This window comes from Manis pentadactyla, chromosome 5 (assembly GCF_030020395.1).
Source record: "Manis pentadactyla isolate mManPen7 chromosome 5, mManPen7.hap1, whole genome shotgun sequence".
In the NCBI taxonomy this organism is placed as follows: domain Eukaryota; kingdom Metazoa; phylum Chordata; class Mammalia; order Pholidota; family Manidae; genus Manis; species Manis pentadactyla.
The window spans coordinates 1,962,432-1,986,696 of NC_080023.1; the positions used below are offsets into that span (position 1 = coordinate 1,962,432).

General features: G+C 62.5%; 2 protein-coding genes across 3 annotated transcripts; one reads left to right on the forward strand and one right to left on the reverse strand.

Annotated features, from left to right (window-relative positions):
* Positions 1-16,423: 16,423 nt before the first annotated feature.
* On the reverse strand, positions 16,424-18,715 carry ADRA2C (adrenoceptor alpha 2C). 2 transcript variants are annotated; one of them, XM_036921293.2, is made up of 2 exons: positions 16,734-18,715; positions 16,442-16,646 (listed from the first exon to the last, which is right to left on the reverse strand). In XM_036921293.2, exons 1-2 carry the CDS (start codon positions 17,973-17,975, stop codon positions 16,584-16,586), a joined length of 1,305 nt encoding a protein of 434 aa, XP_036777188.1. In that variant the 5' UTR covers positions 17,976-18,715; the 3' UTR covers positions 16,442-16,583. The 2 variants fall into 2 exon arrangements, with proteins under 2 accessions (XP_036777187.1, XP_036777188.1); XM_036921292.2 differs by having other exon boundaries at positions 16,424-18,706.
* Positions 17,431-22,443, forward strand: LOC130683925 (transcription initiation factor TFIID subunit 4-like). The gene is made up of 4 exons (XM_057503221.1): positions 17,431-17,568; positions 17,682-18,733; positions 19,268-19,340; positions 19,563-22,443. The coding sequence occupies exons 1-4, from the start codon at positions 17,431-17,433 to the stop codon at positions 19,857-19,859; spliced, it is 1,560 nt and encodes a 519-aa protein (XP_057359204.1). The 3' UTR covers positions 19,860-22,443.
* Positions 22,444-24,265: the final 1,822 nt, after the last annotated feature.

Sequence of the window (24,265 nt, forward strand, 5' to 3'; positions counted from 1 at the left end):
CACCTGGCAGACCCCTCACACTGAGTGGGGCATACTGGCTCCAACCTCGCCCGGTCCCACATCTACCTCCTTCAGCCCCCTGCTCCCCTCAGCGGGCCCCACTGCCAGCCCTCTCCAGAAGGCCGCTGTCCCTGCTGCTCTGAGCCCAGAGCCAAGCCCACCGGCAGGACTGCAGCGGACAGGACGCGAGGGCTGTGGAAGGGGCAGGCGCTGCATGTGCTGGGACAGTGGCTGCAGGGGGACCAAGAGCTGGATTTGGGATCTACTTTGTCTGGGGTGTTGGCTCGACACCCCAGAAAGATGCCCAGAGCCATGTGTGTGCATCCGAGGTCGGTCAGGGAGAGAAGTGTGGGTCCCCCAGGTAGGGAGGGTCCCAGGGGCACCAGAACCCCCCACCAGGAGGAGCCGGCAAGGTGGGCATGGGGTCCCGGATGCCAGGGGAGGGGGAGGCAGAGCAAACACGGGGGATGCTGGCGGCCTGCAAGGGGCCCAGCGGGTCCAGACGGCTTCTTCAAGGAGATTTACTCCCAAGACATAAAATAACCGCAGCGCCAGCCGCAGCTGGACGGGGATGGGCTCATGTGGGGGCCCCAGCACCCTTCGAGGGCCTGGTCCCCATGCCTGTGCCTCAGTTTCCTCGTCGGTGCAGAGGGCTTGCATGCGTCTCTAGGGTGGGTTAGGTGGGTGATGGGGATGCCAGCTTCCACAAGGGATGGTGCGGAGGAGACGGGGGGCCCCTGGCCCAGGCCCTCCTTCCAGCAGCTTCTCCTTCCACAGGAAACAAGCAGAAAGGCCAGGACCTCAGGACCTCGGGGTGTGGCCATGAGGGAGGGGAGGAAGGGGACGAGGCGCTGAGGCCCTGTCCTTGCAGAGCGGAGGGGTGGTCAGACAGGAATGCCCGAGGGCTGTGGCCACAGGTGTGCGCTGCGTGGGGGGTCGGAGGGGAGCGAGGGAGGAGGGCGCTCTGAGGACCTTCCAGAGAGGACAGTGCGATGGAGCCACCCCTGATGGTGACCTGAATTCAATGGAGCCATCAGCCTGGGGGAGATTTCTGGGCGAGGCAGTCGGAGCACTGGAAATGCGGGGAGACAGGCAGAGCATGGAACCCCCGGTTTGTGGGGGGGCTCGGGGAGGTGATAGCCATGGGAGGGGTTGGACTGGGTCTGAGTCCCGAGGAGGGAGGTGCCGGACTTGGAGGCACGGGTGGCCGTGGGGGCAAAGAGAACCCCCAGGTGCCTTCCCGGGGGAGTGAACAGGCCCCAGGACCAGTCCACGGGGTGCCGGCCTCCGGCGTGTTGGCTCCAGGCGTGCCCACCTCAGTGCCCATAGGCTACAGGGTGCTGACAGGCGTGCTCTCCGGGACCTGCAGGGGGGCCCCTTCCCCAGGGGACCCAGCAGCCTGTAGGTGACCTGCTCAGGATCTGGTGGCCTTTCTCTTCCCCCCTCATCCCTCCTTTCCTGCCATGCTTGCAGGCACTGGCCTGCTTTGGGAGGCCCTAAACTAGGCACAGTCCTGGGACAGGGGTCACGACACAGGCCCTGTGCCCAGAGGGCTGGGCAGTGCCCAGGCTGGCTCCCTTCTCTGCTTAGGGACACTGCTCCGGCTGAGTCATGCCCCGAAGACTGGGCAGCCTCGGGCAGCCAGGAGGGGCAGGGCTGAGCCAGGTGGGGACCACAGACACTTCACCTCATTTCGGCTCAAGTGAGTGGAGTCCGCATAAAGCAGGCCCCATCGTTTCACTTCCTAAATGCAGCTCCCACCGTGGCCCTTCTTGGCTGCCCTCCCTCACCAGCCTCGCCTGCTCCGTCCATGCAGCCGTGGGAAGCCGGTGGCCCACCTGGAACGCACGTCTGATCCTACGTCTCCTGCGCCCCTCCAGGGGAAGCCCCGGCTCCCTGACGCGGCTCCCAGCACCACAGAGGACGCAGGGCCAGCACGTTGCCGGTGTGCCCTCTTTGACTCTCCCTATGCCCCTTGGAGCTGTTCCCTCGAAAACAGGTACCCCTGGGCACAGCTCTGGAGCCGCCTTCCAGCCCTCCAGTCCCCTATCTGCCTGAGCCTGCAGAGACCCACCTTCTCGTTGGGTGCTGGCCTCCACGGAAAGAGGCCAGCGGTGAACGTGAGACGGCAGCTGAACATTTGTCCTGAGCCTCGAATGGCTGGGAAACCTGGGCCACTGCCAGGCCTGTCTGGGGGGGGCCTGGGAGGCTGTCTGGACACGTGAATCAGTGGGGGCCACTAGCCCGCGGGCCCTCTGCCATGTCCCCTCTGCGGGTCTGGGGTGCTGGCCTGGGTCTGAGGGTCCCCTCTTCTCTCTTAGCAGGGGAGCCAGGCAGCCCCTGGCACGTTGTCAGATTTATAGTCTCTGCAGGAGAGTCCCCTTCTCCCCATTCATGGGCCACCCCTGTGCGCAGGGCTGCCCGCACTCCATCTGGACTTATGTTCACCCCAAGCTTCATGGGCTTCCTCACCTTCCTCCCAAGCCCAGCCATTAGCCCACAGTGCTGGGCAGGGGTTGGTCTCCATCTCTTTCCCCACCTCGACAGCCCGCCGGTGCTCCATGAGTCCTGCCCACCTCTCCTCTGAGAGGTCTCCCCCCTGCAGCTGTGCAGGCATCTTCCTCTCCAGCCCAGCCTCATCATCCCCCCCAGGGCCCCCACTCTAGCCCCCTCCCTCTCCTCCCTGGTCCTGACCCTATGCCTCCCACAGCTGCCAGCAAGCCGCAGGGGTGGAGCCCCCACCCCCAGCAAGTCCAGGTGCCCGGCCCCCACAGCCCTCCCCACGCCCGTCAGGCTGTGGAGCCTCATGGGTCCCAGAGCAGGGGGCTCACTCCTAGGTCTCCAGGCTGCCGCCCCTGGGCGCCCCTTCCCCTTCCTTAGGATCCAGAGACAGGTCAGGCCTTTTCCACGACTCAGGCGAGCGCCTCCTCTTCTAGGAAGCCCTGGCAGACCCCAGGTGGACCCGGTCTCCAGCCACCCAGACGCCGTGGCCGGTGCCGGTCTTCCCACTAGCTGCCTGTGCCTGGCCCCATGCAGTTCTCACAGGGCCTGGATTTCCCCGCCACAGCTCTACATGTGTGTCTGCCAGGATACTGTGGGCCCCCAGAGCAAAGGCCCACACGGCTCTAGCCAACCCTCCCAGACACGGTATGCCTGGGGCACTGTGGGGGACCAGCAACTGCACTGGGTGCCCTGACACGTCAGTGCCACTCGGGTCCACAGTGACCAGCGTTCTGGCAGGGGGAGACTGAGGCAGGGCCCTGGGACAGGGTCTAGGTGGGTGAGTGGGAGCACACTCAGGCCCAAGCCCCCTTCTCTGGGCCTCGGTTTCCCCATCTGTACAGCCTGTGATGTTGCCCATCTGCAGCTGCTGGAAGGCAGGTGAGGCACAGCTACAGTCTGTCCACAGCTCCCAGAGAGCAGGTCCGTCCGCGCAGCCTGGAGCCGTGCACCTGCGGGGCCTGCCCTGCAGAGCAGGTGTGGGTCTGGTCCCCGCTCACCCCTCCCCAGCCCAGACCTCCAGACTTGGTCCCAGCTCTGAGCTGGAGCCTAAATGAAACTTACACTCTGAAGTTTGCTAGAAATCTCAAAGGTCAGCTGTTCTCATGTTTCCAGAATTTATTGATTTTGTCTGGACAGGAAAAGGCAGCAAACAGGCTTTTATTGCTGTTTGTGTGGCTGCATCAGGGGCTGGGGAAGCGGTGTGAAAGCCTTGCACCCGCCCGGGTATTCCAGGCCTGCCCACCCCGGACCCGCATCCCGGGACCACCTGCCCCTGTGCCCGCTGTGCCCATGAGCCCACAAGACCAGCCCCGACTTGATGGAGTGGGAGTCGCACACTCACTGAGCTGCCTGGCTGGGCACAGAGCCAATGCAGGCACACGGGGGCTCGCACCCTGCTCTCCCAGCACCCCCACCAAGCCTGTCCACACTGCTGTGGGGCCTCCATCGCCCCCTGGAGTGAGGAGCTCTCAGGAGGCCCTGGCCCACTGAGCTGGCGCTGAGGAGCAGACAGTCCTAGTAGCCCCGGGCGTGGCATGTAACCAGTGCTTAGTAAATGCTTGTTGGGTCAGTGAGCAGAAAGCATGGGAGCTTGGGGGGGTGACCCTCCGAGTGTCCACCTCCTGCAGAGTCTCAGTGGCAGGCTGCACCCAACACAGTGAGCACCCCTCACCCCAGGCATGCAAAGGCCCTGGGATGTTGCAGGAACAGCCGTGACATAAGAATCAGCACCCATTTTGGCTCCTTAAAATCCTCCTCCTGGCCCCAAACAACAACCAAGTCCTGCGCTCAGAGCCAGAATCGCAAAGCCGGACATCCTCACGGCGGCTTCCGCAGGGCGTAAGGGGTGCAGCGCTTCGCTTTCACAAGATGGGAAGAGGGTGGGGCTGCGCTGAGACGTAAATGCGCTCAGTCCACTGAGCTGTGCACTCCCAAGGGGTTGAGATGGTAAATATGACATTATGTGTATTTTACCACAAAAAAAGAAAAGGGTAAAAAAAAAGAAGAAAGCCCTATGCTGGTGCATCTGGTTCCACAGGAGGCCGAACCATTAGCATGAGATCCCAGGATGCCGCAGTCAACAAACCATCCATCTCCGCGTGCGCCTTCTTGCTGGAGTTTAAATGAAAGCTGTTCATTAGGGCGACAGGTTTACTGTTTTGCAGTAGGAGCTGTTCTGGGACTTTTCCCCTGAGAAGGAGGAGCCACGTGTCTGAACAGCAGGGCGCCTGCAGGAGGGGGTGTTAGCCGCTGGACTGTGGGGGCCTTGTTCAGGAAGCCTTGCTCCCCACTGGGGTCCTGGGGCCCGCTGTGCCCTGCTCCGAGCTCACTGTTTACCCGTGGTCGCCGGGTGTCGGCAGTCCAGCCAGGGGCCTCAGGCCAGAGTCATCCTGGGATTCCTGAGCTGGGGCGACCCCAGCCTCCACAGGCCAGGAGCCCTGCTTCTAGAAGCATCAGCCCCTCCTAGGAACCAGCAGAGCCTCAGTCTTAGTGCGGGAGAGAAAAATCAGACAGGGGTGACAATGGCAAGGGTCCCCACCCTGGGGAGGGGTCCCTCCAGGTGGCCCTGAGCAGAGGGCTGTTAACAGCTCTGTTACTGGGGACCCACCAGTGTGGTCTGAGGAAGACTTTTCTCCATGCAAAACAGGTGCAAAGGTGGGGGCAGTGGTAGCCTGGGCCTTCCACCACCCCTGAGTCATGAAAAGCACGATACTCCCTGGGGCACAGGCCCCTGCCCTTGACGGGTGCATCGACCGGGAAAGCGGAGGGGAGCCCTGTGCAGGGCAGGCAGTGCAGGCCCAGCGGGTGGCCAGCCTAAGCTGCCCAGAGACCAGGGATTTTAGGGAGGAGGTGAGCCCGGCAGGCTCCCCAGGGCACTGCCTTAGCGCCTCAGGAGCCCACGGCCCTCCAGGATAGAGCGCCTGGCTTTTCTGCCCAGAATCCTCCCTGTTCCGGCCCTTGGCCACGCAGTCCAGCAGTGCTGAAGCCCCTGGTTTCCAGGCCACAGAGCCGGGGGTACATCTCACAGTAGCTTGTGCCACCGTGAGGGATCCCCGGGAGAAAGCAGACAAGCAGAGAGGGGTCTGGAAAGGGCCAGGCCTGGGGGACTTCTCAGGTCCTGGGAGAATGGGGGGCCCAGACCATGGGGAAGAAAGGCTGCCCACACATGGTAGGCGCTAAAAGAACACCGTTTTTGGAGAGATTTATTTGGGGAAGTGAAGGGCACCGCAGTCACACAGGGGGGAGGTGGCAGACAAGACTTAAGCCCCCATCCCGAGGGCAGGCCACCCCACACTCTTCTTCCAGGCCCACGGCCCCTGGCGGTGGCTGTGGGGGTCATGTGCCATGCTGCCCCTCATTCCCCAGGAGTGGAAACGGCTGCCCTTCCCACCTGCTCTCCTGGCCCGGAGCCCCGGACACAGAGGGTGGGCTGTGTGGCCCACATCCCGCTGGGAGCTGGGAGCGCCGCCGGCCCCGCTGGGCCTTGCGGACAGGCTGGTAGTTTTCCATCAGGAGCCTTGCAGGGGGGCCTGGAGGATCCCTCCTCCACTGCTCCAAGCAATCTGGCCGGGAGCACCCTTCCAGAACCTTCTGGGCCAAGCTCGGGAGCCAGCCTCTCTCACCACCTGCAACCCCTGGTGGCCAGCCAGCCGGCCACCTCCAGCAGGTGCTCGTCGAGCCTCTGACAGTCGCCCTTGCCCTGGCGCCGCTCCTCGCAGTTTACAGCGTGCTCCCCCCCACTGACGGCAGGGCCCCCCACTCCCTGCCAGGTCCGTGGCGCATTCACAGCCGGGGCCCCAGCGCCTGGAGGACTTAGCCGACGCACGGGGGGTACGGGAACTCACTGTACTTCCTGCTCAGTGCGCCGTGAGCCCAAAACTGCTCTAAGATACAAAGTCTGCTTTAAAAATGCTGTGTGGACGGCACCAGAGCGCGCAGCCCTCCGGCCCTGGCCCCGCCCGCCTGCGCGGAGCTCTGACACCTGCCTCCGCTCGCACGTGCAGCCGCTCCTTCCTACCGCTGAATGCTTTTCCCACGTGTGCACGTACCACATGCAGTTTTCCACTTACCAGCTGATGGAGTTCTGGGTCGTTTCCAGTTCCTTTGGCTGTTATGAATAAAGATGTTATAAATGTTACAAAAAACAGCCCAAGAGCCCCAGAGGCAGGGGCCACAGAGCCAGCTTCCCGCGAACGAGCCCCACCTGCCCCACTCACGGCGACAGCCACAGGCCTGGAGGCTGCTTCGTCCGGCTCGGCTACCCAGGGCATTGCCCTGGAGGAAGCAAGGACGCAGGCCGCAGCCCCGCAGCCCTGAGCCCTGCCCCAGCCCTGAGCCCCGGGTGGGGGGAGCCCAAGCACCACCGCACGCCCAGGGCCATGAGCGATTTCTGCCACCCCGCCCAGGGATGCGAGCGGGGGACATGCGCGGGTGGGGGGGCCGCTCAGCCCCGCCTGGCTCCAGCTGCACCTCCCCCAGGCCTGCTCCGGGCGCCAGCCCCCTGCCCCAGGGCTGGTCTGTGGACGAGGCTCCTGACCCCCTGAGGGCTGACGCGTGCCAGGCGCTCTCCCAGGGCTCTGCGAGAGAGCCACGCAGGAAGAAGGAAGGAGCTCTCCTGGGTCGCACAGCTGTGGGGGGCCAGGAGGTGGAGCTGGGAGTGCCACGGACTGAACTCTGTCCCTCCAAGATGCACATGCGGAAGCCCTCGCCCCCAGCACCTCAGAGTGTGACTGGGCTCGGAGATGGGCCCTTGGAAGAGGTGATGACGGTAACATGCGGCCACCAGGTGGGCCCTGATCCAGTCTGACCCGTGTCCTTATAAGGGGATCAGGACGCAGACCCACCCAGAGGGCCAGCCAGGTGAGGACCCGGAGGGAAGGCGGCCGTCTCCATACCAGGCAGAGCTCAGAGGACCAGTCGCCTGCCCCTTCATCTCGGCCTCCCCCCTCCAGACGGGGGGGAATGCCTGTCTGCTCTGGGAGGCCCCAGGCTGCAGTGCTGTTCCGTGGCCCTGGGACGCACACAGGGCCGACCCTGGAGCACGCGCTCCCGGCCGCTCCATCTAATCTACAGGCGAGATTTTCATGGGCTGACACGTCGGGGGAGCTGTGTCCCTGCAGCTGGCCTCCCGCGGCCCCACCACGCACCCCAGCATCAAGTCGCCTACACATGGCATGCCACGGTTTGTGATGTTCTACCTACTTGTGTGGTTTTGTGACCATGGCCCATCCCCCTACGAGACGGCAAACTCCATCCAGGCAGGAGTGTGTCTTTACTTTGCTAACTTGGTGCCAGGTAGGCTGTAGGATCTCAATAAATGTTTTTTAAAGAAATGATTATCCATATGCACTGCTGAATGACAAGAATAATTGTAGGAGGACATTGCATGTTTGTGGAATCTCGCTGGAGTTCTGTCTCCCCAGCATGCCCGCCCGCACCTGGTGCTGCATCAGAGCTCTTCGAGTGAGTTGACTGGACGACTGGGTGCACCAGCAGATGAACGAATGAATGCATGATGGATGGATGGAGCCCCTTCTCGGTGAACTTGGTCAGAGAACCAGAGCAGAAATGACTGCTGGCACCTCACAGACCTGGGCCATTTAAGGTAAAGTCCTGTTGGAATTAGCATCAGATTCGGATTTTCTGCTGCCTTCAGAGAAAAGCTCCGCTGGTGCTCCAGCCTCGAGGCTGCAGGCCTGCCGGCCCTGAACCCGGAGGGCCACGAGGGCCACACTCGGGCTCGGCGCTCTGCAGTCTGTCTGCAACTTCTTAACAATTGTCTGTGACGTGTTTTGTGAGTGAAGTCCGCTGGGACAGTGGAGGCATCGTGTGCATCCACCTCCCTCTGTCTCTGCAGGACAGGTTTGAGGCTGCCACTCACCCCCCCACCCTCCACTCCTGTAGGGTCCCTGGGAGTAGGCACCAATGGGGGCTGAGGCCCGGTGGGCATCTTCACACCCACGTGACCCCACCTCTGGCACTCAGGTGACCCCACCTCTGACACCCGGGTGACCCTATCTCGGATGCTCTGCTGAGCCCAGCTCAGGACTATCTCAGCCTCCTGGCCACCCTGGCCACTGTCCACTCTCCCTGGTCAGCTGCCTGGTGTTTGAGCCACACTGGCAGCCAGGCTGGCTCCTCCCCAGGGCTGGGGGACCTCCTGGTCTCCCGGCAGGCTGTGTGCCCCTTTTTGAGGGTGGCTTTATGAGGACGGCCCTGTGGCTCTGTTCCTACTCCCCAGACCAGTGCCAGACGCAGCACGGGCACAAACTCATATTTAAAAGGAGACGAGAGAACAGGGAGAGGGCGAGACACACCTGGAAACTTGCTTGCGTTTCTCCTAGCCCCAACGTTCCTTGGAAGCTTGTCCTAACACCCAGGGCTGAACGCTCAGGGGGGCAGGTTACCTCTTCATAAAGTGGGAAGTTCCCAAAGGTCGGCCCAGTGCTTACAAAGACTGGACTGTCTCTGGGAAGCAGTGAGCTCCCCATTGCTGGGGGATGTCAGGAGGAGGAGGAGAGCTGCCCCAGGGCTGTGAGACGGCCGGGGGGGCCGGGATCCTGGCGGCTCTTCCAGCCTTCAGGAAGCCTGTGCCCTTCTGCGGCCGTCGCCTCGCTGCTGAGGCCTCACGCCCTGAATACAGAGGGCTTGGTGGGGGGCAGGCAGCTGCCCCCACACTCCGCTGCGGCTTTCCTGATTATCTGGGGGGCGGTGGGGGGCGCCAGAAGGACCGCCCGGTGGCCTTGGACAAGTGCTTGATTCTGGCCAGGGGCATCCTCCTAATGAGGGTGGGGTGGGGGTGTTGGGGTGGGGGTGGGGGGTTGCACCCTTCAGGAGGCCTGACCCCTGGTGACTCCAGACCTGGGGGTCGCCGTCACCCACTCCATTGGCAGAACAGAAAACAGGTGCAGAGACACCCCTCACCCGTCACACCTCCGCTGTGCAAGTGCCGAGCAGCCCTCCTGCACCCCACTTGGCGGCAGGACTGTGCCTTTGGTTCATTTACAGCCGATTCTTCCAACATTTGTTAAGAACCCTCCATGTGGGTTCTGGGCTTGAGAGGAAGCAGGACAGGTGCAGGCTGCTGCAGGAAGGCTGGTCTGGCCGGAACACCCCTCCTGGCCTGGGGCAGGGCCTGAGCCCCTGGCGTGCCAGGCTGTCCAGGGCCCCTCCCTCCACCACTGGAGATGATGGCCCACCAACCTGCCACCTCCACCCTCATGGCCCAGGGCCCCAGAAGCCCCTGTCTCCCTGGATGGTGACGCCCCAAAGCCCAGTGGTGTGCCCTCCTGAAAGCGCCTGTGGGCCTAAAGCTGGGGCAGGCCTGCCCGCAGAGAGGGACCCAGCCGAGCCTAGGCTGTGTACTTTACAGTGGTCTTGAGGGTCCCTGGGCCCCCCCAGACTCTCCACAGAAGCCAAGCGAGGGAGGGGGCACCCTGCTGTTGATGTCCACTTTCCAGAGAAGGCTCTTCAGGCTCAGGGACCACACGGCTTAGTCAAGTGTCAAGCCCAGTAGGGAGCCCGGCGTCACACGCATGTCCAGCCTTAGCAACCCAGAGAAACTTACCCCATGCCAGGCAACAAAGGGGTTGCCAGGAGGCAATCCCCATTGCCATCAGGGAGTCCTCACAGAGGCATCCGTGTGAGCAGCCCCCGGAAAGGGCAGGCCTGGGCAGTGTGGGCAGGCGGTCATTTCCTGCCTTCCCCAGGCACATCTGAACCGTACGTGTACTCGGTGCTTGCAAGCCACCCATGGCCACCCTCAGCCGATGCCACCTGGCTGTGAGGACCAGGGCTCCTGCAGGCAGGGACACTGGCCCTGTGGATTGCTGCCTCACATCCAAAGCGAGAATCGCTCATTTACCTCCCACTCAAATCACTGTGGAAGCAAAAACAGCAATGCGATTCTAAGTAACAGCTTCATTTGAACCAATTAAAAGAGGACTGATTTTCCTTTAAATTTGATTTGCCATGGTCACACACTCCAGGAAATGGGTAACTGAATTATTTTTCACCACAAACATTTTGGCATTTTATTTCCTGGGTGGGGTGATCTTTAAAAGTGGTTTCGTTATTCAGAATCGTTCGTAAGGCAACATAATAAACACATAGCCAGCCCCTTGTTCACACGGGTGGAGGGGCAGGGACCTGGCCCTTTTACGTAGGCTTTAGAGAGCAGATTACATCAAAAGTAATGAGTCGATATGAGACGTTTGTGATTCCTGGGCCTGCCCGTTCATATCGATTTAACGTTTAATCTAAGGGCTATTTGCAATGGAAAAGGAATAAAGACCAGCACAAAGGTAGGAATCTGACCGTACACAGAACACACGGACTTTGGAGAAATCACTTGGACTCCCAGCGCCTTTGCTCTCATCTGTAAGTAGAAGCTGATTAACATGTGAGACTCAGTTTGGGGTCGGGGGGGCAGTGAGTGACCCCGCCTCTGGCTTCCAGGCAGCCTCTCCTCGTGTCATGTCATTCCCTCTTCAGGGCTCAGTTTTCCCTACTGTAAAATGGGACCATCCATCCCCAGATGGCAGAATTGTGAGAAGCCGCATGCAGAGGGCTGTGGCAGGCACTGGCTCCTGGGCTCACAATTACGTCTATTCTGTTTTATTATCCTTAATGCCTCCCCTGGAGCCTCTCTGGAAAACGGGGAGGGGGTGATCAACTGGGCCGCCCTCAGGGGTCTTCCACCCAGAGCTCTGAGTCTCCTGTTTTGGTGGGTGCTGCACAGTTAAGAGCTAATTAAATGGCAGATGGAGTTCAGGAGACCCATCCACTGATACGTGAACACATGGCTCCCCCAGCCGGGCCCGTGCGTGCAGTGAAACCCCGAACCCAGCCTGGGCGCACCTGCCTCTTGCTGAGGGAATTTTCTCCCCAGCAGCGTGAGGCCCAGACCAGGGACTGTCCACTCAGCGCTCCCTCATGACCTGGGGGACGGTGTCCCGGGTGGTAGGAGTGCCCTGGCTGCTCTCTGGACTGGGGTCCAGAGATGAGGGAGAAGCACAGCCTGCGTCACTGAGGGAGGCCTGCTCTGCCCGGCCACCTGCCTGGGGGGCACACTGTCCAGAGGTCCCAGGCCCAGCCTGGGAGACGCGTGGTGGGGAGGCTAGGATGGAGTCTCCAAAGGGCTTTCTGGAGATAGGATCTGGCCTGAGTCTTGCGGGGCACACAAGACATGCTCAGGTGAGAGCAGGAAGGGGGTCCTGGCAGAGAGCAAGCACAGTGTGGGTTAACCTAGGCTGGCAGGGCACACAGGGTGGCTGGGCGAGTGGGGAGGGCGGCTTGCTGACAGCCTGAGACCAAGAGCAGCTTGGCTTGTCCCTGGGCAGTGGAAGCCAGGCGGGGCCATAGGGGGTTGCACCTGGTAGGTGTTGCAGCCCCCAAACCTCACTCGGCACCATGGGTACTGTGGGTGGCACAGCCATGTAGTCACAGTCCCTGACCTTGAGTCCCACCCCAACAACTTCACAGCCACTCCATACTGGGGGCCTGGCCCAGGGCTTGGCTGAGTGAATAAGTGGCCCCATCTGGTGCAGCTGGTAATAGGGGCTGGACCCAGGGGGCTGGGATTGGCTATTCCCCAACCCCAGCAGGTACTGTGGCATGAAAGCCCCCCCAGGGCTCCCTGAGGTCACCAAAGCCCCGTGTAGAGGCAGACTCCCCAAGCCATGGAGGCCTGTGGGAGGGACCCAGCACGGGCACAGCCTGTCTCCCAGCTGGGCCCAGCAGCTGACCTGCAGTCCCAGCTTTTCCTGCCAACCTGGCAGCAGAGAGCAGGTAGTTATCCTGCTTCCTTTCTCTCCATCGCTGCCAGACAGCTCGGGGCACATTTTGTGCTTAGGCATGAGAGCCGGATGCCCTCAAACCGGGCTTTCTGGGCCGGCACTCCCAAAGCGCCCTGCGTGGCGATCCCTTATCTTGACGACAATAAGCCCACGGTACCTAAAGCCTTTACTGGGAGCGGCCCCAAAGCCTTCCAGCAAGAAAGAGACACATTCGGTCTCCAGTGTTGTCTTTCGGCCCAGAGTCGGCAGTTCTCTCTGCTTCCCAAGCAGGTTTCAGTGGCACGGCGCTGCTGGCTGACTGGAGGTCCTGGCCCCTTTCCCACCCCTGCCCCTGCCAGCCAGGAAGGGATGTACCATCCATTTACAGCTGGGAAATGGGGTCGCAGCCACATGGGGAATGGACCCAGGGTGCCTGCCGGGGCCCCTGTCAGGCAAATCTGACACTTCTGCACCTTTGATGCTCTCAGCTGGCCGATGGGAGACTGACCCTCAGGACTGTGGGCGGCTCATGGCAGCCCAGAGCAGGGACCCAGGGTCCTCAGGCTTGTAGACCCTCACCTGGGCCACTCCCTCTCCCCTGCCCTTTCCTCCAAGGATCCGGATCTCTCCTACTGCAGAACTCCCACCTCCCATCCCTATGAGCACCCCCTGCATCCTCGGAGTGCCCCTCAGCAAGCCCCAGGGCTGCCCATCACTGCCCAGGGAGCACGACGGGAGTGGGGCTGTGGAGACTCTGGGGCCCAGGGGGGCTCAGGCTAGCTCCTGCTTGGCCGCCACCTCCCTCCCCCTGGTTTGGGGGGCACTGGAAGTGCCAGGAGTCAGGGCTCGGCTCAGCAGAGGACCACAGCTGCCCAACCAGACGCAAGATGGGCCTGTAGGCGCCGTGTGTTTTGATCCGAGGCTGCAGTGGAATATTTGAGCCCTGCTGAAAGGTGATATAAAAATACAGCCGGCTGCCAGCACAGCCCGAAGGCCCCGTTCCTCGCCAGCAAGTGCCACAGCGACATGTTTCCCCCGCCCCTCAGCCTGCACCCCGGGCCGAGGCTGGATTCAAAGACTGGAGCTACTTTTCTCAGGATGGATCCTGATCTGCACTGAGTAATTTTTTTTTTTTTTTTTTTAGTTCCATACTGAGCTGTGACAGAAGATTTGAATCATTGTTTTTTCCCCTTTTCTACAAACTGAACACTTGAATTAAAATACAGGAGTTAATTTAAACAAATATGTGTCTATGTACATCTCTTCAGAACTGCATGAGTGAGGGGCGTGGTGCGGGTACAGCGTCGGAGCCCACCTCCCACCCAGAGCCCAGCCCTCCTTGACCTTCTTGTGGACCTCTTTGTATTTTGTCTGAAATGCCCCAAGAGCTGAAGGGGAAGCCTCAGGCAGGAAGGTGGCGCCTCAGGCAGGAAGGTGGCATGTAAAATGCTTCTCCAGCTGTGAGGCCTGGGGACATCCCTGTTCAAGGACCCTGGAGCTGAGGAGCCCAGGGCACCGGCTCTGGGGCTGGCATTTCTGGGTTCATGGTGTACACTGCCCCTCACAACTGTGGGTCCTGGAGCAGATGGTCAGCTCCAGGCCTGACCAGGGTTGGCAGTGAACCTCGCACCATGGAGTAGATGTGGACATGCACAAAGGAGAGGAGAGCCCTGTATGAATGGACAGGCCCCAGTGGGCTGACCTGTTGGACAAGCAGGGGGCAAGGGCCAGAAGTCTGAGCCCCTACTCCGTGCACCAGACAGCCCCCCAAAGGACGGCCCCGGAGCCACGGTGGGGGGAGCTGGTGCTCACGGGCACCCTCCTCACTCCATGGTGGCAGCTGGACCCGGGGCCGGGCAGTGGCCCATTTCCCTGCAGCAAGGCAGGACAGGGTGAGAAGCCAGGTTCTGTTTATCCACTGAAAAGAAAGTCTGTCTGGGCAGCTATTACGCTGGAGTGGTCAGCATCTGTTGGCTGATGGGGCATTGAGCACCAGGAACCCGCAGTCCCAACACCAGCCCTGCAAGGGCACTGCTTGGGATCAGGGAGGGAAAAAGGGAGGATGCTGACATTCCTCAGTGGGCGGTGCCCGCCCTGAGCTCCGGCTGCAGACCAGAGCGCACCCCTCAGGAGCTCTGGATGGCGTGTGGCAACCCCACTGCCCTGAGGAGGTCCTGCAGCTCAGACGCAATAGCAGTGTCGGCCATGCCATTTCCAAGGAAGATCACCCCTTGGGGAACCCAGATTCAGCCGGCAGGTTGGACCAGAGATTGGCAGGCCTGGCAGGGCCTGAGCTTCCAGAAACCACCCCACTTCACAGGAGGGGTGCTGAGGCCCAGAGAGGCAGGGGTTTGTCTGAGCTAGCTCAGCAATCCTGTGACAGCCAGGCCTAAGACACGAACATGTCCAGGCCCCCTACCCAGTGGCGGGCAGTAAGGGATGTTCCAGTCAACTCGGCTGGCTATTTAGACTACCCCTTTCCCCACATGCCCCAGGGCTCTTCTCCCCCTGCACCCTCCACAGAGCCTCAGCACAGCAGGTGTGAGCGTATCCACATGAGTTCGTGTGGGCACAGTCTGGTTGGGTGCATCCTGAGGACCTCTAAGATGGGGTGAAGAGGCCCAGCAGCTGCCGGGCTGGGGGTTCCTCAAGGGACAGCCCTGGCAAGTCAGACCAGGGAAGGAGTCTACTCTGGTGCTGATTGTGGGGCTGGGGGCTTGAGTATGAAAGGCAGGACACACAGGGCTAACCTCTCCCTAGGACAGACCCATGGCCACCCCAGGCCAAGGATAGAGGGGTAGTGAGCAGCTGGGCTATGTGGGCAGGGGCTGGAAAGGAGAGGGTTCATAGTGAAAGCCAAGGGGGTCCCAGGGGAGGGACAGGAGGATTGTGCTGTCATAGCAGGGCTCCCCAGCATGCTGGCAGGCACAGGCACTTTGGGGGACCTCTGCCTCCCCCTCCTCCCCAGGTATCCCAGGAGCTCCTGGGCTGCGCCAGGGGCTGGGAGAGTTGGGGGAGCCCACCCTGGGGGCATGCTGCTTTTTTCTCTCAAGCCCTGGTTGGGGTGAGCCCCTGGGTGGGGGTGGAGGGTGCGGGCTGAGCATGGGGCCAAACCTGGGTTGCATGGGGGAAGGCCAAACACAAATGGAGGGAACAGGCAGGCTCCAGCCTCCTCCCCAGCTGACGCAGATTTTTCCAACCCCTATTTCTTATTGGCCTCCTTGTTCAAAATTTATATGAAATTGGTCAAGGCCTCTGTTTGGAATAAAGGTCTGGGGATTTGCCTGAGTTCCGACCCCACCCCATTGTGGGTGGGCCCTTCTCCTGCACAGGTCTCAGCCACTCCCTCTCCCCCTTGTGGCAAACCTACAAAGTGTTCAAAGGTGGGGAACTGGCGCAAAGTCACTGGGATGCAGAGCAGAGCCTTGGGTTGCGAGCGCCGGCCCCAGCCCCTGGGGAAGGGGCTCCCGGACCAGGGCAGTGGGGGGGCAGCAGGGAGCAGAAACAGGATGAGGGAATCCAATTTGGCACCAATTTGGGGTTCTTGATTTCACTTGCCTCTTAGCCAGTTACAGCACAAGAATTTTGAGTGTATATTTTGTATACATATAAAACATTTAGCTTTAAACAAAAGTGCCCCTCCTTCTCATACTTGGAGGGGTTCGTGGAGTGCCCTCCTTCCACCCATGGCGGGGAGGTTAGGCAGGGCAAAGATGGAGAAGGTACCCCCAACCCAGGAGGCTCAAGTACTGGCGGCTGCACCCAACTTAGATTACAAAGGTTTATTTAGAAAATAGTTTGGTCGTTTGGCTGTCATTTTTGGCAAACATTTAAGTACTTTCAGGAAGCAGATTGTCAGGGATCTCGTGCCCCCTCCAGACAGCCACCCCCACCAGGTCCTGGGGAAGTCAGCCCTTGCTCAGAGGTGAATGCGTGGTGGTGTTGCATTTGGGGGGCTCCTTTATCGCCCGTTTGCGGGTTTGCATATGCCTCTGCTAAGACCTTGACCTCACAGCCAGACCACGGCGGGGCCCCCGGAGCTGGATGCAGGCCTGGATCTCCACAGCAGCCCTTGCTGAGAGGAGAAGGCAGAGGGGTGTCTCCCCTTTCTCCTTCCCCCTCCCCGGGGCCCTTGCGGTCTCGCCGTCCACACTCCTGCCCTGTGGCGCCCTCCCCTGCGCCGTGGAGGCCAATCCACCCCCGGGTCTCTGGGGAAGCACTCCTGCTTTCTCCGCGGGGGCCGCGCCCGCCCACACGGTCCGCCCGGAGCTGTCCAAGGTCTCCTCGAGAGATGAAGCGTTCTGGTCACTGCCTGAAGCCCCTTCTCCTCCGTCGGAAGAGGATGTGCTTGAAGGAGCGCCGGAAGTCCTGGTTGAAGACGGTGTAGATGACCGGGTTAAGGGAGCTGTTGCAATAGCCGATCCAGAAGAAGAACTTGAAGAGCGGGTCGGGCACCTGGCAGGCCTCACGGCAGATGCCATACAGGCTGTAGCTGAAGAAAAAGGGGAACCAGCAGAGCACGAACACGCCCATGACCACGGCCAGCACAAAGGTGAAACGCTTCTCGCGCGCCTGGGCCACCTTGCGGCGGCACACGCTGCTCCGCGCCCGGCGCCGGCGCGACAGAAAGAACTCGACGGAGCGCGAGCTGGCGCGCGACAGGCGCCCGCCAGGGCCCGGGGACCTCGCGGCGGCCAGCGTGCCCGGCTCGGCGGGCCCGGGCCCCGGCCCCGGCCCATCAGCGCCGCCCGCGCCCCACTCGCCGCCCGCACGCCGCCGCCTGCCCCGCCGCAGCGCGCCCCGGCGCCGCCGCCTCTCGGCCGCTGCGCTGCTGTCCTCCGGCTCCACGTTTGCCGGCGGGCGGCGCGGGGGCGCGCAGTGCCCGTTCTCGCCCGCCCCCACGCCCAGCCCGTTCTCCGTGGTCGGGGACGCGCCGTCGGGGCCCGCGGGCGCGCGCTTCTCGCTGAGCGTGCGCGTGCGCAGCTTGGCCACGCGGTAGATGCGCGCGTACACCAGACCCATGATGAGGCAGGGCGCGAAGAAGGAGCCGATGCAGGAGGACAGGATGTACCAGGTCTCGTCGTTGAGGCCGCACTGCGGGTAGGCGGCGCCGTCGGGCCGTCGGTAGAGCGAGACCAGCGGCGGGAAGGAGATGACGGCCGAGATGAGCCACACCGCCACGATAGTGGCCTTGACGCGGCGGGGCGTGCGCTTCAAGTTGTACTCGACCGCCTGCGTCACGGACCAGTATCGGTCCAGGCTGATGGCGCACAGGTGCACGATGGACGAGGTGCAGAAGAGCACGTCGAGCGCCAGGTATACGCCGCACCACACTTGCCCGAAGTACCAGTAGGCCATGAGCTCGTTAGCCAGAGAGAAGGGCATTACCAGCGTGGCCACTAGGATGTCAGCCGAGGCCAGAGACACCAGGAAGAGGTTCTGCGGGGCACGCAGCGCCCGGCTGGTGAGCACAGCGATCACCACCAGCACGTTGCCCACCACGGTGAAGACGATGAGGAAGCCCACCACGGCCGCCAGTCCTGCCACCGCACCCGCGGAGTATTGGCCCGGGGGCGGCCCCCAAGCAGCGCCCGAGGCGTTGGCGGCCACGCCGCTGCCCCCCTCGCCGGCGCTGCTCGCGTTGGGGCCCGCCGCCGCCGCCGCCGCCAGCGCCGCCGCCAGCGCTGGGGACGCCATGGCCCTCCCGCGAGCTACGCGGTCCCCCCTGGAGCCGGGGCGCAGCCGTGGCGGCTCGGGTGCCCCGAGGCCCGGGTCAGCGCCTGCATCGCCACCTGCTCTTCGGCCGCGCCGGCCAGGGACCGCGACGCCCCGCAGCCGGCCCTTGGCCGTGGTGGCTCGGCGGGCGAGCAGCGCGCCAGGGAGCGTGGCTGCCGGGCTCCCCGCAGCTGCCGCGCGCGTAAGTGCAGAGCTGGAGGCTCCCGGAGCGAGCGGCGACGCGGCGGCGGGGGGATGGGGAAAGTCCCGGGGTCCTTGCGCGGCCCCGCCCTCGCCCCACTCACGGGGAGCGCCCCGGCCGCGAGCCCACGGCGCCGCGGCGCTGGAGCGGGCGTGCCCGAGCGGCCCCGCGGCCCCAGCGCCCTGCCGGGGCGCTGGCTGCTGGCGGCGGCGGCCCGGGCGCTCCGCCTCCCATCCGGCTGGCTAGGGCTCGGCGCGCCGGGGCGCTGGCCGCCGCTCCCCTGGGCCCCCGAGCCCTCGTGCAGCCTCCGACTCCAACTTTACTTTCCCGGGCAGGGCGCCGGCGCCGCCGCGCGTCCTCCTCCTGCTGCTCCGGCGCGGGCGCCCCCCGCAGTCCGCGCTCGGCCGTGCGGGAGCCGCTGCGCCTGCCTTGCTCGCCGGAGCTGCGCCGCCGCCGCCGCCGCTTTCTCCGCCGCCGCCGCCGCTGCCACCGTGCTCTGGGCGCGAGTGCAGCCGCCCGGGCTCGGCTTCCAACTTGGGTAGAGTTGCGCAGCGGGGCGGGCGCGCGGGGCGGGGCGCGGGCGGGCGGGTGGGGGCGGCCTGGCGGGCAGGCCAGCGCCGCCGGCCCGGGGGGAGCGGGCCCGGGAGCCGGAGCCCGCGGCCGCCTGGACGAACCTGCCGGCGCGGCGCCGGGGAGGAGTCCGGGGCGGTGGCGCGGGGCGCGCGCGCTGGGCTAGGGCGCCCTCTCTAGGGCCGACTGCAGCCTGTGGGACGGGCTGAGCGCCGGTCGGCCTGGGCGGCGAGTTCCAGAAGCCTGCTCTAAGTCGGGAGCCTCCTTACCTCCCCCGGGCACACGTACACGCGGGCGCGCACACTCGCGCGCAGCACCGGCCGGCTCCGGGTCTGTGGCCTGATTGGAGAGCCAGCCTCCTGCAGCCTGGCGGAGGACGCGACGCTGCCAGCATGCGCACGGGGCCTGCTGAGTGTCGGCTGGCTCGCATCTCTGGTCAGTGCTCCAGGACAGAGCCTCCCTCCCATCCCCGGCCTCAGTTCCCTCCTCTGTCCCCTTCCAGGCGCTGCTGGAGCATGACTCATGACGATGGTGCCAGTGGAAGCCCTGGGCAGGATCCCAAGTTGTGCATTCATGTTGGCAATCACTGAAGTTTAATTCCTATGCTCCGTGGCCCCACTTTTAAAGGGAGCGAGGGGTGGGGGATCAAAATAACCACCTCTGACTAACACCCACAACCGGATTGCCCGGATGATGGGCTGCTTTGTGTGAATGCCTCATTTCTGGGGGCTTAAGAGTGAGCTGTTGGGGTAGGCCCCGCGTACCCCGTCCCATGTCCCTGTGCATTTTTTCCGCAGACATGCTCTGTCACCAGCCGGCCCCTGTCAGGTGCTGATGCCTCCTCCAGGCAGCCAGTCCGTGGGAGACAGACCTTGGGGAAGAGGCTTGGGTCCCGAGGCCTGGCATTCCCCGTTCAGAGGAGCAGCAGGACCTTCCCTCCCAGCAGTTCAGAAACGCACCCAGGTGAGCCAGGCAGTTCTCCCTGCAACCACCGATGGGTGTGGAGGCATTCCTGCGACTGGGGGAGGAAGGCAGGTCGCCTCTGGGTACTAGGAAAGCGTGCAGGGAGTCTGGGCACCCCCAGTAGTGCCTAGAAATGCTCCTGGGCCACTTCTCTTTTCTCTGAGCTTCCATAATGCTCCAAGAGTCTTATGTAGGAGACCACTGCTGGCTTAGCACAGATGCCCACGTGGATGCCATAGAACCCCACCATGCTTGTTAGCCATGCTGCACCAAGGGGAGTTGTGGGGGTCAAGCCAGGGCCTGGCTGGAAATCAAACGTTCCAGATGGCCAGCCTGCCTCAGGAGGGCTGAGCGTCCAGTGCAGCCCCAGGCATTTATGACCCTTTGGGAGCAAATCCTCAAGTGCCCGTGAGAGGTGTGTGACCCAGTGAAGGTAAAGAGCCACCATGCTTGGACAGATCCTCCTGGCCGTGGAGACCTAAAAGGGGCCACAGATCTGGGGATTTTGCACTTCTCGGGGGGATCCACACACCTGCATTCTCCATCATCAGCCAGCACCTCGAAGGCCCTTGTCTGCACCAGCTGCCTGCTGCCTAGGACAGATGGTGCCTCCCTGGGCTGGGTTCAGTGAATGCGATCAGTGCCCTGGGGCTCCTCCCCCAGCCTGGGAGTGCGATTGTTAAGGAAGGCTTCCCGGAGGTGATGCTTTTGGAGAATGAAAGAAAGTTACTAGAAAGTGAGAGGCCCTGTGGGCCGTGCCCCCTGGGGTCAGGAGTGGGCTATGGATCCAAAGGGAGGTGGTGGCCATGGGATGTAGGTGTTGGAAAGTTCCTCCCACAGCAGCGGGCCAGCCATGTGGGCGTCCTCCAGACGAGGACCGGTTCCTATCTTGGGAGGAGCACTTTTGGGGGTGTCTGGGGGTATGGGGACATCCAGGGCCCTGGCTCCACTCAGTTCTGCCTGTGGTCACAGGCAGGGCAGCCTAGCACGAGGAACTGGGAGGACGCAGAGCCCCTGGGCCCGAGCAGACAGGAAGGGCACTTCCGCTGCCCAGGAAGTGGCTCACCAGGCCAGGCCAGGGGCATGTGGAATGCCTGGCCAGCCGAGGGGCCCTGGGGACGCCTCGCTGGCCTTTTGATCTCAGGCTGAAAATGTTGCACAGCTGACAACATGTCCCTGGCAAACCCCAGAGGAGGCAGGAGGAAGTACTCCTGTGGGTCCAGGGCCCAGAGCCTTGGGGGACAAGGGCTGGGCCCCCGAGGAGTCCTTGGGGCCAAGGAGCCCTTGGCCGGGCTTCGGGGCTCACTAAGTGCAGGCCTGCCTGTGTGCACAGGAGGCCCCAGGGATTGCAGCTGTTTGAAAAGGAGCTGGAGACGCCTCTTACCCCCAGACACTGAATAATAGGCTTGACAAACATCTCCCGATTATCCTCTAACAAGTGAAACAGCAAGCTCCTGGAGAGACTGCCTGTCCCCGAGTGTCGGTGGTGGCCAGGTCCTGGTTCGGCACCAAGGAGGAGGGCAGGGAGGGTGTTGTGGGGAGTCAGGCTGCCTCAGTAGAGGGGGTGGGGAGAAGGGGCATGGGGGATCTTAGAAGGAAGGCCACATAGAAGTGGGGCATTCTGGGGTTGCCAAGCATACTTGCCCTTCGTCCCCCCTGTGACAAATAGGGCCCAGCAGGGAAGGGTGGGTCTGGCCAGGGGCTGCCTGGGCCCAACATTGGGTTCTGGGCCCTGGCTGCTGTGAGAGGGGAACTGCATGCACGCCTGATGACTGCACACCTACTGGATGCAGTGCTCTGCTACACAAGTGGCCTCCGCCCAGGAGGGGAGGTGCTTGTCTCCTTGAACTGCCTCCCTCCACACGGATGTGCATGCACACGCACATGCACACGCACACACATATCTGATGCACACCCCCACCCCCACACCAAGCATACACATACCCGTGTGTGCATGCATGCATACATATTTTTGTGCACCACACCTGTGCTTACCTACCCACATACATGCACATCCATGTCATGTGCATACACACACCCATGTACGTCATACAGTGAATTCACACAAGCATCCATGTGTACACAGTGTGCACATAGACATGTATATGCATGCACTGGCATGCATGCACACACACGCATCTGCTCACCCCACCCATAACATTCATACCCATATACTCTTGCCACACATGCACATGTGCCTGTGGCCTCACTCACCCTCCAGGTCCCATTGCGGGAAACTCTCCCCAGGTTTCAGGCTGGAGGCCGCCCTGCCTCCTGGGCCAGCTCACCTCCACTCCACTGCACGGCTCTTCAGCCCACTCCCTCCAGGCTGGAGCCCATTTGCCCTTGCCCACCGTGGACCCTGGGTCTTGGCATGTGCTGTTCCCCAGGCTGGCATGCCTTTGCCTCTGTCTACCCCTCAGGCTCTCCTCGTCCTTCAAAACATTACAGGAGATTTCTCCCCAGGAGGCCTCCCTGATCTCCCAGCTGGATTGGAAGCCCCGCCACTGGCCTCCTGAGTGCCCCCCAGGGATGGGCCATCAAACTGTTTCTCTGGGCTGCAGGCTCTTGAGAGCAGGCCGTGTCTCTGTCCCTGTGCCGGGCAGGGCACAGCTCTCCACTCACAGCAGGAGTTCAGACAAAGCATGGGGTTGGAGGGACAGTGGGCAGTACGGGGGCAAGGTAGGTGCCCTGTGAAAGGCCTGGTATCCTCCATCCCCAACCAGGCTAGATGCCTGCAGAGTGTGCCCATAGTAGCCATCCGTGCCCAGATGATTGCCCCCCCCACCCCGCCTCCCATCCGTGGAAGGTAGAGCTGCCGGGCGTGGACTGAGCCCCTGCTCATTCTTACTGCTGTCTTGCCCGTGAGACCCTCCTGCCTCCCTGGGAGGCGGTTTCCCAGCTGTGAGTTGGGGCCGTCGGACTCCTGGGGCTCAGGCCCGTGCTGCCTGTGCCTCTGTTCAGGGGCCCCTGGAAGTGGGCATCACCAGTCTTCTGACTTCGCCCTAGGTTGGTGTCTGCCGGGGAGGAAAGGGCCTAGGGTCAGGGAGAAGCCCCCCTTCCTCTTCTCTGGCAGGTGCGGGGACGGAGAGAAGCCACTTTCCAGTTTCCAGACCAAGAGGATTTGTTTTCTCTGTTGAGCTGAGCTGAGGATTTTTTTCCCCATGTTTACTTGAAATTTCATTTTTAAAGATGAGGCAAGGAAAAATGAGGCTGGCTTCTCTCCCTGCCCCTCCCTGAGGAATTCTAGAACCACTTTGTCTTGTCCAACCGTACCCAGGATCCACCAGCTTGGACCCTGGCCCAAGCACTGACCTGCAGACCGAACCTATTGCAATATCGATCACATTGATGGATTTGGCACAGCCGAGTTCTTACTGAGCCGGCAGACGTCCCTCCGGAGACAGAGCTGCTTCGAGGACCATTTTTGGTTTGTAATGAGTATAATAGATAAAGCACCGGCTCAGTGTGTCTTAATTGAGTACCAGCTGTGTACCTCACTCACAGTGGGGGTTCAAGCTCCCATCCTGGCTGCCCCGCACCTTCTCACGGCTCCCCTGCCCCCAGCCCACCCCGCTGCCAGCTGGCTCCCAGCTCCAGGGCCTTGCTGCTGCCCAGATGCCTCAGCCTGGCACTCAAGGGCTTCCTAGGCCTGGACTCTGGGGTCAGGCTGACCAGGTGTCCCCACGTGAATTCGGGAAGCAGCCTCCCCTTTCTGGACCCCCTTGGCTTGTCAATGGCGATACCGGAGTCCCTTCCCTACCACTAATGTGAAGCGTCTCTGGAATGATGCCTGCAGGGCTCTTAGCCCAGGGCCGGCTGGTCACAGGCCGCCCGGCCACGCTCCTGCCTCTGCAGCTACTCCCTGGGCCTGGGACGAATGCTCCCACCTCTGCCCCTTGCACATCTCAGCAGGGTCCTGTGGACCACAGCGGCTGCGCTAGCCCTGGGCCCCTCTGAGCCTTCATGATGCAGCCTGCGCTCCGGCCCCCCTCTGTCTCAGCCCCTGCCCACCATCAGTGTCATGACAGCCACCATCAGGGAGCACCTCCTGCCGGCCGGGCCCTGTCCTGATCAGTGCCTGGGTGGACTCTGTGTCCCTTTAGGGTATTTTGTGATGGTCGCATTCTGCAGATGAGGCTGTTGAGGCCCAGTGGCCATGCTCAGGGCCACATGTGGATGCGAGCCCGGGGCAGTGTGGCTCCCTTCCATCTCACCATCGCCACACTGCCTGGTGTCCCCACCCCCCACCTTCGCCTTGGGTCTCCTCCAGCCCTTGGCATCAGCTGTGAGAGGCAGCTGTGGAAGGACCCTCTTGAGAGGGCAGTTAAGCAGAGGCCTGAAGGGGGAGCATTTGAGGCCCTGAATGACCCTGTCCGCAAGTCTGCGAGCCCCACCAGAGGACCCTCACTGTCCCTTCTGGCTCTGCGTGTCAGGGTTCTTCTGGTACTGTGAGGGGCCAGCACTCATCAGCGAGCATCTGCTGGGCACCAGCTCTGTGTTGAGCATGGCAGTTCCTATTGTCTATGGAGAACAC

Excerpts from the sequence above, each read along its gene's own strand:
- ADRA2C (XM_036921292.2), bottom strand. The coding sequence starts at position 17,975 with ATGGCGTCCCCAGCGCTGGCGGCGGCGCTGGCGGCGGCGGCGGCGGCG.
- LOC130683925 (XM_057503221.1), top strand. The coding sequence starts at position 17,431 with ATGACGGCCGAGATGAGCCACACCGCCACGATAGTGGCCTTGACGCGG. Across the intron at positions 17,569-17,681 it reads ACAGGTGCACGATGGACGAG|GATGTCAGCCGAGGCCAGAG; the intron begins GTGCAGAAGAGC and ends CGTGGCCACTAG. Across the intron at positions 18,734-19,267 it reads GGGCTCGGCTTCCAACTTGG|GCGCTGCTGGAGCATGACTC; the intron begins GTAGAGTTGCGC and ends GTCCCCTTCCAG.